Source organism: Pseudophryne corroboree, chromosome 3 (genome assembly GCF_028390025.1).
Source record: "Pseudophryne corroboree isolate aPseCor3 chromosome 3, aPseCor3.hap2, whole genome shotgun sequence".
In the NCBI taxonomy this organism is placed as follows: domain Eukaryota; kingdom Metazoa; phylum Chordata; class Amphibia; order Anura; family Myobatrachidae; genus Pseudophryne; species Pseudophryne corroboree.
The window spans coordinates 476668563-476683027 of record NC_086446.1 but is presented as its reverse complement, the minus strand read 5'-3'; the positions used below and the strand labels follow the sequence as shown (position 1 = coordinate 476683027).

Below are 14465 nucleotides of genomic sequence, written 5' to 3'. Positions count from 1 at the left end.
AGGACTATGAAGAATCAAAAGCTTACAGTGACACTCACTAAGGTGTCTGTAGTGGTATAATATACTGAGCAGGAACTTCAGGAGGTCTATGATGAATTCTCGGCTTACAATGACTCTCTCCAAGGCATCAGTGGTGGAATCAAACCATACGTAACAAAAGAGAAGACCGGCTCCATCACAGTAGTGCCAGAGGTCTGATTTCACACTTTTCTACAACTTCCTACAGGGATAAAATTGATGAAATCTAGGATCCTTATATCTAGTGGCATACAGTTATAAAAGGACTCACCCAATGTAGCCTAGAAAATTGTCATCTTATCCAGTACATGATCAAATTGGACATCTCCAGAACATGAACTTTGTCTGCATTATTCGGAAGCTGACAAAGTGCAAAGCATTCTGTCACTGATATTCTAGCCTTAATGAGTTCCAGATCTTTGTCAACTTGCCTCAAACTCAGGCTTCACTAATATGCCCCACAAGCGTAAGTAGACCGGATTTGGTCTGACCACCTCACCCCAGCCTTATTAACCCATGCAGAAGGTAAACTGTACCTAAGGGAGATCGACCCCATGGTATAATCCAGAGATCTCAATTTTCATTCAAATGTTATCCCAGTAAGGTATCCAGTGTTCAAATAAATGGTGGCCAGCTGTGAATCATCCTCCTTAGGTGGTTCGTTGATTCCGGTCACTGAAAGCTAGTGTTTAAAAAATGGTGTGTTAGCACCTGAGGTCAAGTCAGGCCGTCACATGCAGGCCAAAAGGGACCAGGGGGAGGCACATGGATATCATAACTCCTATGGAGGGATCCATTTATGGGATCCCTGTAAGCCCATGTGCTGAGCTGGGTGAGCTCTGCAATAGGCTGGCTCTGTCATTTTGCTGGATGTACCGGTATTTTGCAGGCAAGCTCACCCTTTGGTCCTGTTCTCAAATGCTGTACACCGGACATTCACCCTAGACAAGTCACAAAGCAATTTGGAGTAGACCAAAAAATAAAAAAGGAAGAAGGACAGAACGGCTACAGTTGCACAACTCTGGAGAATGTGGAGTTGCACAAAACCCAACTAGAGACAGGAAGAGCAGAAAATGCTAAAAAAAAAAAAAAGCTAATTATCCCTACATCGCACTACTACTTCCCTCTAGATGAGGGGGCATGTGGGAAGAAAGAGCGACTGCAATTCCCAGAACATGGTTGTAGGATTCATTCTGCTGGTCTTGCCATGTAAAACCCACACTAGGGAGGTAGGCGCAAAGGGACTGCACATCTCCCCAGAGATCAGCACAAATGGATGATAGTCGCTTGCCGTAGAACCGGACATTTTATTCTCAACATTCAAAGACAAAAGATCTATTATGGAACACCAAATTATCATACATGCCTTATAAACAATAGCAGCTCTTTATCCTACAGAGAAGAGCAGCAGCAACTGATCCATTAAGGAGACTCTATTATAGTTATTAGGAATGCCTCCTAAACAAATGGCACAGATCACTTACCTGTTTAAGTTGACTTCTCCTCTTGGAAAGCAGCATAACATTTTCATTCAGCAGGTCCCACTCTTTGGCTTCATAGCACATTTTCACTATGGCCACCAAAATACGCGACGTTGACAACATGTCAGAAGCCTGTGGGAGAAAAGATCAATTGCATGAGCTGCACACAAAAAAAATAAAATAAACCTTTTAAAAAATATAAAATCAAGACTTTAAAAAAAGTCGGATTGAGATGAGGGTGCTGAGGAGAGCAGCGGGGAGACGGCGGTGAGCAGCGGATATAGCGGCGTAGCCGGAGGATGGGGAACCGCCGCCAGACCTCACGGCAGCATCCTCCCGGCTCCAGCAAGCGAGGTCCCACTTGCTGGAGTCGGGTGGACGGTGCCGTGAGGTCTGGCGGACGTGCCCCACCCTCCGGTTAAGCTGCTGCTCACCCCCGTCTACCCCCTGCTCACCCTCAGCATCCTCATCTCAATCAGACTTTTTTTTAAAGACGGATTGAGAGGTCAGGAACGAGAGATGTCTGCATTGAATAGGTTCTGTTGGATCCATTCCGACAAAATCATGTCGGAACGGATCCGGTTTTAATTGAATATAGAGTGGGTATGGAACCTGTGGAGAGTGCAGCTTGCCACAGAGACCGCTGCATGGCGAGCCCGCAAGGTGCTTTGTTGCGCTCGCCTCCCGCCCCCGCCCGCCGGCATTCTAACCCCCGGGATCCCGGCGTCAGTATGGTGACCGGCAGGATCCCAAACGCAGGTCACCCATACCCAACCCCCCAGCTTGTGTACAGTCATTAATACATGGTCAGAGAATCTACCAGTTATGTGTCAGACAGTGGAGCACAAAAGGAAGGCAATTTCTTTCACCATATGATGTCAAAAGTGCAGTGGTTTGCATAACACAAAAGGGGCGATTCAATTGTTTTTGCTTGTCCGATCTCCCATCTAAAGTGTTGGGAGATAAGGCATTTCAATGCAATTGGTCTTTTGTTTTGTATTACGCTGATCTTGCCCAAATAGAAAAGGTTTAGTGCAAATAATAGGATTTTGGTACTTACCAGGTAAATCCTTTTCTTTGAATCCATAGGGGGCACTGGAGTACTCTAGGGATATGGACGGTTCCACAGGAACTAGGCACTGAATAGTTAAACTTTGACTATACCTCCCCTCCATATCCCAGAGTACCTCAGTGTTTTTAACTGAGCCGAACTGGAGCTATAGAGGTTGACAATGGAGAAATACATATAACCAAAAACGGACAACAATAAAGTTGACACAAAACGAAACTGACAACTAACAGTTGACACCAACCCGATAGAATTTCTAATTTGAAACAGTCGGTAAGAGTGTGTTACCATAAAATTCCCTGCACTTACCACAACCAGGTAAACAACTGCTCTGGGTGGGCGTCCAGTGCCCCCTATGGATTCAAAGAAAAGGATTTACCTGGTGAGTACCAAAATCCTATTTTCTTTTTCATCCACTAGGGGTCACTGGAGTACTCTAGGGACGTACCAAAGTTTCCCCCCTGGGCGGGAGAGCTGTTTGGCACCTGTAACACTAGACTACCAAAGCTAGATGCTGATGCCGCAAAAATATCAAACCTGTAAAAGCGCACAAACATGTGCACTGAAGACCATGTAGCCGCACTGCAAAGCTGTGTCGTAGAACTCCACGACCAGCTGCCCATGACATTCCCGGAGAACGTGTGGAATGAGCTGTTACTGATGTAGGCGGCTGTAATCTAACATGAAGGTAAGCCTGACGTATGGTCAGTTTTATAAATCTGGATAAGGTCTGCTTAGAAGGTGGCCAACCTATCTTGGCCGCATCATAGAGAATAACAACGTATCCGTCTTAGGAACTGTAGACGTTCGGAATACATAAACTCGTAATGCGCGTACCACAACCAAAATTCCAGAATCTCCTGTTAATACAGGAACTACTATTGGATGATTGATGCGAAAAGAGGACCCTACTTTTGGCAGGAAAGCAGGATTCGTCTAAAATTCCGTTCTGTCATTATGAAACACTAAATACGGTGGCTTGCATGACAAGGCACTCAAAACTGAAACCCGCCCTGCCGAAGCTAAGGCTAGGAGAGAAATTGTTTCCCAAGTGAGAAACTTAATATCCACTTGTTGTAAGGGTTCGAAACAAAAAGACTATAAGAAATCTAAACCCAGATTCAAGTCCCATGGCGCAGTAAGTGGAGTGAAATGGAGGCTGTACTTTGAAGACACCCTGCATAAAGGTGTGTACCGACGGCAATAGAGCCAATCTTCTTTGAAAATAAATTGACAACGCAGATATCTGCACCTTTAGTGTGGATAAACGCCGACCTCCATCTAACCCCATCTGTAGACATAACAAAAGACAGGATAACTTGATAGATGATGTCGGAAACTTCCGAACTTCACACCAACCTATATAGGCACGCCAAAATTCTGTAATAATGAGCTGCCGTAACCAGCTTCCTAGCTCGTAACATGGTTGGTATAACCTATTCTGGAATGCCATCTCCTTTTAAGAGGGCTGTCTCAACAGCCACTCCGTCAAACGCAGCCGCGCTAAATCGGAGAAAAAGAACGGACCCTGTTGTAACAGGTCCGGACGCAGTGGGAGCGGCCAAGGAACGTCCGTGAGTAGACCGCGGAGATCCGAAAACCAAGCTCTCCGAGGCCAATGAGGCGCCACTAGTATGACTGTGACGGACTCTCTTTTGATCCGTTTTAGCAACAGTGGGAGCAGCGGAAAACGGTGGAAACAGATACACGAGACTGTATGGCCACTTGATTGTGAGAGCATCCACCGCCACTGCCTTTGGATCTCTCGTTCTGGACACGTACTGGGGCGTTTGATAATTGTGGCGAGATGCCATCAGGTCCACTTGCGGGTAACCCTACTTCTGGACCAGCATGTGAAACACTTCTGGATTTAATACACATCCTGGATAAAAATCCCGGCAGCTGAGATAATCCGCCTCCCAGTTGTCCACTCCCGAAATGAATACGGACGACAAAATCACCTCTGCCCAATTGAGGACTCGAGCTACTTCCCGCATTGCCATGCGGCTTTTCGTTCCTCCTTGTTTGTTGATGTATGCGACCACCGTCGCATTGTCTGACTGCACCTGAACAGCCTGAGCCTGCAGCATGTGCACTGCTTGTCGTAGCGCATTGTAAATTGCCCGGAGTTCCAGGACATTTATAGACAGCAATCTTTCGTGATCCGCCCAGAGACCCTGAAGCTGAAAATTTTGAACTACAGCTCCCCAACTTCTGAGACTCGCGTCCGCCGTGAGAATTATCCAATTCCAGGCGCCGAACCGTTTCCCTGCGGTTAGATTCTGTACTTTGAGCCACCAGAGTAGAGACACCCTGGCCCTTGGAGACCACCTCACCCTGCGGTGAATCTGCAGAAGCGAGCCCGACCATTGTTTTTGGCATGCATTGCAGGCAGACACTGTACTCGTTAGGCCACAGCCAACCATTGCGAGCACATCCAGTTAAAAAGGACGTGAGTGAAGTCTTCCGAACTGAAGCGCTTCAAAAGCTGCCACCATTGTGTCTAATAAGCGAATGTACAAATGAACCGAGACTGTGCGAGGCTTGAGCACTAATTGTACCAGATGACGAATGACCTGTACTTCTGTTTGGGTAGGTAAATTCTTTGATTTACCGTATCGAGAATCATACCTAGGAATTGAAATCGTTGAGACGGAATCATTCAGGAATTTGCGTAGACAATGGTAGGAAATCAGATTTCCCCCCCCACTCGGTCTGCGATCTATTCTCGTTTGGAACGAAGCCAAAGTGGACGTTGTGCACCACTAGCGAAGCTGAGACGCAAGAACCAACTGCCAACTTCACAGAAGCTGTAGGCAGCAAGAAGTGTAAGGTGGTCTTTATTTAGGGCAAACCTGAACTGGAGCGCCCTGCCACTACAGCCTTGTTACCTCAAACCCTTACCAAAGCAGGGCTAAGCAACAGCCCTACTGCTGTGTAGGGTACACTCCGATAGGTAGTTAAACGTCCAATAATTGCTATTGTCTCTCATTGGAAATTGTTCAGCCTTCGCTGAGAACCTGACGTACTGGCCTGGTGCTATGAGGGCTCGCGGCGAATCGACCGCAACAATCTAGCTGAAACAGTAAATTTTTTTCCTCTCAGGCAGTACATGCGCCCGCATTCCCCCCAAAGAGGACCGGTAAGGGTCTGTCTGCGCAGTCGAATTTGTCCGATACACTGTGTGACCAACTCTGCAGCGAAGCTGCTTGTTTGATTATGCATTAGACTTAGGGATCATGTACCCCGACCAGTAAGTACACCACGGAAGTAATCTGTGTATAAACCTGCATTATAGTGCATGTGGTTTCCAGCAATAGTGAATCTTCCTGTAGAGACATGCTGTCAAAAACAATTAATAAATTAAATTCCTAACAACCCCCCGCTCCCCCAGAAGCTGAGTGGTGTAGGGCAGCAACCTCCAGCAAAGACCCAGAAAGTAACGTTAAAAATGGTGTCCTACCATGTTTTTTTGTTTTTTTTATTATATCTATATATTACACCTGTTAAACCAGGATCTGAACCAGTGTCCATGCAATCACAATGTTCACTGTGGGCGGGAAGCCTAACCACTTGGCTACAGAGCCACCTGTAAAAATAATAAGCAAAAGCTGCTGTTTAAACATCAACTCTGGTGATGAAATGGTTGTTGTAGTGACTTGCAATCCAGATGGTACCTGAACCCACAATCCCTGGTTTAGGAGGGCAGTGTCCTATCCATTAGGCCACTGGTGATCTGGGAAGGTGAGGCCTGAACTCACAATGTTTGCAGTGCTCAACAGATACTGCTAAATAAGCACTGTGTGCCGACCAACTGCACCACTGTAGTCTTGCTTATTGCAAAATAGATTTTTAATGTCAGCATATTATATATATAATAAGAATTTACTTACCGATAATTCTATTTCTCGTAGTCCGTAGTGGATGCTGGGGACTCCGTAAGGACCATGGGGAATAGCGGCTCCGCAGGAGACAGGGCACAAAAGTAAAAGCTTTAGGATCAGGTGGTGTGCACTGGCTCCTCCCCCTATGACCCTCCTCCAAGCCTCAGTTAGGATACTGTGCCCGGACGAGCGTACACAATAAGGAAGGATTTTGAATCCCGGGTAAGACTCATACCAGCCACACCAATCACACTGTACAACCTGTGATCTGAACCCAGTTAACAGCATGATAACAGCGGAGCCTCTGAAAAGATGGCTCACAACAATAATAACCCGATTTTTGTAACAATAACTATGTACAAGTATTGCAGACAATCCGCACTTGGGATGGGCGCCCAGCATCCACTACGGACTACGAGAAATAGAATTATCGGTAAGTAAATTCTTATTTTCTCTGACGTCCTAAGTGGATGCTGGGGACTCCGTAAGGACCATGGGGATTATACCAAAGCTCCCAAACGGGCGGGAGAGTGCGGATGACTCTGCAGCACCGAATGAGAGAACTCCAGGTCCTCCTCAGCCAGGGTATCAAATTTGTAGAATTTTGCAAACGTGTTTGCCCCTGACCAAGTAGCAGCTCGGCAAAGTTGTAAAGCCGAGACCCCTCGGGCAGCCGCCCAAGATGAGCCCACCTTCCTTGTGGAATGGGCATTTACATATTTTGGCTGTGGCAGGCCTGCCACAGAATGTGCAAGCTGAATTGTACTACACATCCAACTAGCAATCGTCTGCTTAGAAGCAAGAGCACCCCGTTTGTTGGGTGCATACAGGATAACAGCAAGTCAGTTTTCCCGACTCCAGCCGTCCTGGAAACATATTTTCAGGGCCCTGACAACATCTAGCAACTTGGAGTCCTCCAAGTCCCTAGTAGCCGCAGGTACCACAATAAGCTGGTTCAGGTGAAACGCTGACACCACCTTAGGGAGAAACTGGGGACGAGTCCGCAGCTCTGCCCTGTCCGAATGGACAATCAGATATGGGCTTTTGTGAGACAAAGCCGCCAATTCTGACACTCGCCTGGCCGAGGCCAGGGCCAACAGCATGGTCACTTTCCATGTGAGATATTTCAAATCCACAGATTTGAGCGGTTTAAACCAATGTGATTTGAGGAATCCCAGAACTACGTTGAGATCCCACAGTGCCACTGGAGGCACAAAAAGGGGTTGTATATGCAGTACTCCCTTGACAAACTTCTGGACTTCAGGAACTGAAGCCAATTCTTTCTGGAAGAAAATCGACAGGGCCGAAATTTGAACCTTAATGGACCCCAATTTGAGGCCCATAGACACTCCTGTTTGCAGGAAATGCAGGAATCGACCGAGCTGAAATTCCTCCGTGGGGGCCTTCCTGGCCTCACACCATGCAACATATTTTCGCCAAATGCGGTGATAATGTTGTGCGGTCACCTCCTTCCTGGCTCTGACCAGGGTAGGGATGACCTCTTCCGGAATGCCTTTTTCCCTTAGGATCCGGCGTTCAACCGCCATGCCGTCAAACGCAGCCGCGGTAAGTCTTGGAACAGACATGATCCTTGCTGAAGCAAGTCCCTTCTTAGTATCTCTTGAAGTTCCGGGTACCAAGTCCTTCTTGGCCAATCCGGAGCCACGAGTATAGTTCTTACTCCTCTCCGTCTTATAATTCTCAGTACCTTGGGTATGAGAGGCAGAGGAGGGAACACATACACCGACTGGTACACCCACGGTGTTACCAGAGCGTCCCAGCTATTGCCTGAGGGTCTCTTGACCTGGCGCAATACCTGTCCAGTTTTTTGTTCAGACGGGACGCCATCATGTCCACCTTTGGTCTTTCCCAACGGTTCACAATCATGTGGAAGACTTCCAGATGAAGTCCCCACTCTCCCGGGTGGAGGTCGTTCCTGCTGAGGAAGTCTGCTTCCCAGTTGTCCACTCCCGGAATGAACACCGCTGACAGTGTTATCACATGATTTTTCGCCCAGCGAAGAATCCTTGCTGCCATTGCCCTCCTGCTTCTTGTGCCGCCCTGTCTGTTTACGTGGGCGACTGCCGTGATGTTGTCCGACTGGATCAGCACCAGTTGACTTTGAAGCAGAGGTCTTCCTAGGCTCAGAGCATTGTAACTTGCCCTTAGCTCCAGTATATTTATGTGGAGAGAAGTCTCCAGACTTGACCACACTCCTTGGAAATTTCTTCCCTGTGTGACTGCTCCCCAGCCTCTCAGGCTGGCATCCGTGGTCACCAGGACCCAGTCCTGAATGCCGAATCTGCTGCCCTCTAGTAGATGAGCACTCTGCAGCCACCACAGAAGAGACACCCTTGTCCTTGGAGACAGGATTATCCGCTGATGCATCTGAAGATGCGATCCGGACCATTCGTCCAGCAGATCCCACTGAAAAATTCTTGTGTGAAATCTGCCGAATGGAATCGCTTCGTAAGAATTTTTTCCCACCATTTTTCCCAGGACTCTTGTGCATTGATGCACTGACACTTGGCCTGGTTCTAGGAGGTTCCTAACTAGCTCGGATAACTCCCTGGCTTTCTCCTCCGGGAGAAACACCTTTTTCTGGACTGTGTCCAGAATCATCCCTAGGAACAGCAGACGTGTCGTCGGAATCAGCTGCGATTTTGGAATATTTAGAATCCATCCGTGCTGTCGTAGAACTACTTGAGATAGTGCTACTCCGACCTCCAACTGTTCTCTGGACCTTGCCCTTATCAGGAGATCGTCCAAGTAAGGGATAATTAAGACGCCTTTTCTTTGAAGAAGAATCATCATTTCGGCCATTACCTTGGTAAAGACCCGGCAGCGTCTGAAACTGATAGTGACAGTTCTGTACCACGAACCTGAGGTACCCTTGGTGAGAAGGGCAATTTGGGACATGGAGGTAAGCATCCTTGATGTCCAGGGACACCATATAGTCCCCTTCTTCCTGGTTCGCTATCACTGCTCTGAGTGACTCCATCTTGATTTGAACCTTTGTATTAAGTGTTCAAAGATTTCAGATTTAGAATAGATCTCACCGAGCCGTCTGGCTTCAGTACCACAAATAGTGTGGAATAATACCCCTTTCCTTGGTGTAGGAGGGGTACTTTGATTATCACCTGCTGGGAATACAGCTTGTGAATTGTTTCCAATACTGCCACCCTGTCGGAGGGAGACGTTGGTAAAGCAGACTTCAGGAACCTGCGAGGGGGAGACGTCTCGAATTTCCAATCTGTACCCCTGGGATACTACTTGTAGGATCCAGGGGTCCACTTGCAAATGAGCCCACTGCGCGCTGAAACTCTTGAGACGACCCCCCACCGCACCTGAGTCCGCTTGTACGGCCCCAGCGTCATGCTGAGGACTTGGCAGAAGCGGTGGAGGGCTTCTGTTCCTGGGAAGGGGCTGCCTGCTGCAGTCTTCTTCCCTTTCCTCTACCCCTGGGCAGATATGACTGGCCTTTTGCCCCCTTGCCCTTATGGGGACGAAAGGACTGAGGCTGAAAGACGGTGTCTTTTTCTTTATACGGCAATACTTCCATGTGCCGTTTGGAATCTGCATCACCGGACCACTGTCGTGTCCATAAACATCTTCTGGCAGACATGGACATCGCACTTACTCTTGATGCCAGAGTGCAAATATCCCTCTGTGCATCTCTCATATATAGTAATGCATCCTTTAAATGCTCTATAGTCAATAAAATACTGTCCCTGTCAAGGGTATCAATATTTTCAGTCAGGGAATCCGACCAAGCCACCCCAGCGCTGCACATCCAGGCTGAGGCGATCGCTGGTCGCAGTATAACACCAGTATGTGTGTATATACTTTTTAGGATATTTTCCAGCCTCCTATTAGCTGGCTCCTTGAGGGCGGCCGTATCTGGAGACGGTAACGCCACTTTTTTTGATAAGCATGTGAGCGCCTTATCCACCCTAGGGGGTGTTTCCCAACGCGCCCTAACTTCTGGCGGAAAAGGGTATAACGCCAATAATTTTCTATCGGGGGAAACCCACGCATCATCACACACTTCATTTAATTTATCTGATTCAGGAAAAACTACAGGTAGTTTTTTCACACCCCACATAATACCCTTTTTTGTGGTACTTGTAGTATCAGAAATATGTAACACCTCCTTCATTGCCCTTAACATGTAACGTGTGGCCCTAAAGGAAAATACGTTTGTTTCTTCACCGTCGACACTGGAGTCAGTGTCCGTGTCTGTGTCGACCGACTGAGGTAATGGGCGTTTTAAAGCCCCTGACGGTGTTTGAGACGCCTGGACAGGTACTAATTGGTTTGCCGGCCGTCTCATGTCGTCAACCGACCTTGCAGCGTGTTGACATTATCACGTAATTCCCTAAATAAGCCATCCATTCCGGTGTCGACTCCCTAGAGAGTGACATCACCATTACAGGCAATTGCTCCGCCTCCTCACCAACATCGTCCTCATACATGTCGACACACACGTACCGACACACAGCACACACACAGGGAATGCTCTGATAGAGGACAGGACCCCACTAGCCCTTTGGGGAGACAGAGGGAGAGTTTGCCAGCACACACCAAAACGCTATAATTTTACAGGGACAACCTTATATAAGTGTTTTCCCTTATAGCATCTTAATATGTAATAATATCGCCACAAAAATGCCCCCCCTCTCTGTTTTAACCCTGTTTCTGTAGTGCAGTGCAGGGGAGAGCCTGGGAGCCTTCCCACCAGCAGTTCTGTGAGGGAAAATGGCGCTGTGTGCTGAGGAGAATAGGCCCCGCCCCCTTTTCGGCGGGCTTCTTCTCCCGTTTTTCTGACAACCTGGCAGGGTTTAAATACATCCATATAGCCCCAGAGGCTATATGTGATGTATATTTAGCCAGCATAGGTACTTTCATTGCTGCCCAGGGCGCCCCCCCCAGCGCCCTGCACCCTCAGTGACCGTTGGTGTGAAGTGTGCTGAGAGCAATGGCGCACAGCTGCAGTGCTGTGCGCTACCTTAAGAAGACTGGGAAGTCTTCAGCCGCCGATTTCTGGACCTCTTCTCTCTTCAGCATCTGCAAGGGGGTCGGCGGCGCGGCTCCGGTGACCCATCCAGGCTGTACCTGTGATCGTCCCTCTGGAGCTAGTGTCCAGTAGCCTAAGAAGCCAATCCATCCTGCACGCAGGTGAGTTCACTTCTTCTCCCCTAAGTCCCTCGTTGCAGTGAGCCTGTTGCCAGCAGGACTCACTGAAAATAAAAAACCTAACAAAACTTTTACTCTAAGCAGCTCTTTAGGAGAGCCACCTAGATTGCACCCTTCTCGGCCGGGCACAAAAACCTAACTGAGGCTTGGAGGAGGGTCATAGGGGGAGGAGCCAGTGCACACCACCTGATCCTAAAGCTATTACTTTTGTGCCCTGTCTCCTGCGGAGCCGCTATTCCCCATGGTCCTTACGGAGTCCCCAGCATCCACTTAGGACGTCAGAGAAATATATTATATAATATATATATATATATATATATATATATATATATATATATATATATATATATATATATATATATATATATAAAAAAATGAAGTATAAAAAGCGCCTAATAGTGTTGGTGAATCACTCTTCGTGAAAAATTGTGATAATAAAACAGACAAAGTATAAAAACTTAGCTGCGGATATTTCTGGTAGATGACTCTTAGAAACCGGACATGTAAAGGAGAGATAAAATTGACATAGTGTGTACTGTTTTTAAATTTCCACAGGTGTTTAAAAAGCAGTTTATAGGAACTGTGCAGGTTCCAAATTTATAGTATAAAACTATGTTAGTTAAAAACAATAGTTTAATAAACACACTCCTGCCATACATGCAGGTTAACAAACATAGATAAAACAGCACAAAAGTTTTAAGGACATATATAGCAGCTGATTTCAATTCTAAAATGCAGGTATTAATCGTACAATATTCAGAAGTATAGCAGGCTTATCTGTCCACATATATAGTTTTTGGATTAAATTTCATCCGTAAATGCAAGTATCAAACGTACAAGATAAAAGGTAAAAACATGGCTTATCTGTCCACGAATGGGAAGTCAAAGGGATGAGCATCCAGTCCCTGTCCCAACGCGTTTCGTCCTAGTGTGAGGACTTCTTCAAGGGGATGACATACTGTGGGAGTCCTGGGATTTTTATACTAAAACATGTGGTCACATGTAAGGAAGTGACCTCACTTCCTGTGTATCCTTCCGGATTTTAGTGGAGTATAAGAATTTAAATATATATCGTTTTTAATCTATAGATAGCGAGGATTATATAAATGGAACATATATATCTATTTATAGTGGAGAAAACAAGTGTTAAGACAGTATTGAGCGATGTGTTGGAACGCAAAAACGTCACTTCCGGTTCTCGCCGTGGAACGCATCGCGTCATTTCCGTTAGCGGTAATGTTCGGTTCAAGTCATAGAGGACGGAAGAGACGGCGCAATCTTTAATATGAACACAGGAGAGGTTCATTATGGCTCAATGTTCCGTAGTATGTTGTTTTACATAAACCGCTGTAGCGCGACGTCACTTCCGGCTTAGAGGGTAAACAGAAAACGGACACTCCATTTCCGCCGACATCATATCCGGTTGTTGGAACGCACGGCCATCTTTGATGAATGGATTTAATCTGTAAATGTTGGAACGCAAATGTTCATAGATGCTTAATAAAATAAGAATTTACTTACCGATAATTCTATTTCTCGGAGTCCGTAGTGGATGCTGGGGTTCCTGAAAGGACCATGGGGAATAGCGGCTCCGCAGGAGACAGGGCACAAAAAGTAAAGCTTTAGGATCAGGTGGTGTGCACTGGCTCCTCCCCCTATGACCCTCCTCCAAGCCTCAGTTAGGATACTGTGCCCGGACGAGCGTACACAATAAGGAAGGATTTTGAATCCCGGGTAAGACTCATACCAGCCACACCAATCACACTGTACAACCTGTGATCTGAACCCAGTTAACAGTATGATAACAGCGGAGCCTCTGAAAAGATGGCTCACAACAATAATAACCCGATTTTTGTAACTATGTACAAGTATTGCAGATAATCCGCACTTGGGATGGGCGCCCAGCATCCACTACGGACTCCGAGAAATAGAATTATCGGTAAGTAAATTCTTATTTTCTCTATCGTCCTAGTGGATGCTGGGGTTCCTGAAAGGACCATGGGGATAATACCAAAGCTCCCAAACGGGCGGGAGAGTGCGGATGACTCTGCAGCACCGAATGAGAGAACTCCAGGTCCTCCTTAGCCAGGGTATCAAATTTGTAGGATTTTACCAACGTGTTTGCCCCTGAGTAAATAACCGCTCGGCAAAGTTGTAAAGCCGAGACCCCTCGGGCAGCCGCCCAAGATAAGCCCACCTTCCTTGTGCCACAGAATGTGCAAGCTGAATTGTATTACACATCCAACTAGCAATAGTCTGCTTAGAAGCAAGAGCACCCAGTTTGTTGGGTGCATACAGGATAACAGCAAGTCAGTTTTCCTGACTCCAGCCGTCCTGGAACCTATATTTACAGGGCCCTGACAACATCTAGCAACCTGGAGTCCTCCAAGTCCCTAGTAGGCGCAAGGCACCAAAATAAGCTGGTTCAGGTGAAACACTGACACCACCTTAGGGAGAGAACTGGGGACGAGTCCGCAGCTCTGCCCTGTCCAAATGGACAACCAGATATGGGCTTTTTTTGAGAAAAAAAAAAAAAACACCAATTTGACACTCGCCTGGTCCAGGCCAGGGCCAAGAGCATGGTCACTTTTCATGTGAGATGCTTCAAATCCACAGATTTGACTGGTTTTAAACCAATGTGATTTGAGGAATCCCAGAACTACGTTGAGATCCCACAGTGCCACAGGAGGCACAAAAGGGGGTTGTATATGCAATACTCCCTTGACAAACTCCTGGACTTCAGGAACTGAAGCCACTTCTTTCTGGAAGAAAATCGACAGGGCCGAAATTTGAACCTTAATGGACCCCAATTTGAGG

General features: G+C 47.0%; 1 protein-coding gene across 1 annotated transcript in view; it reads right to left on the bottom strand.

The window, feature by feature from the left end:
• PSMD12 (proteasome 26S subunit, non-ATPase 12) overlaps nucleotides 1–14465 on the bottom strand; it is a 100381-nt gene that overhangs the window by 69217 nt on the left and 16699 nt on the right. The window contains exon 3 of the mRNA XM_063960826.1: nucleotides 1503–1631. Coding sequence (XP_063816896.1) covers nucleotides 1503–1631 — 129 coding nt within the window. The remainder of the gene's footprint in view (nucleotides 1–1502; nucleotides 1632–14465) is intronic.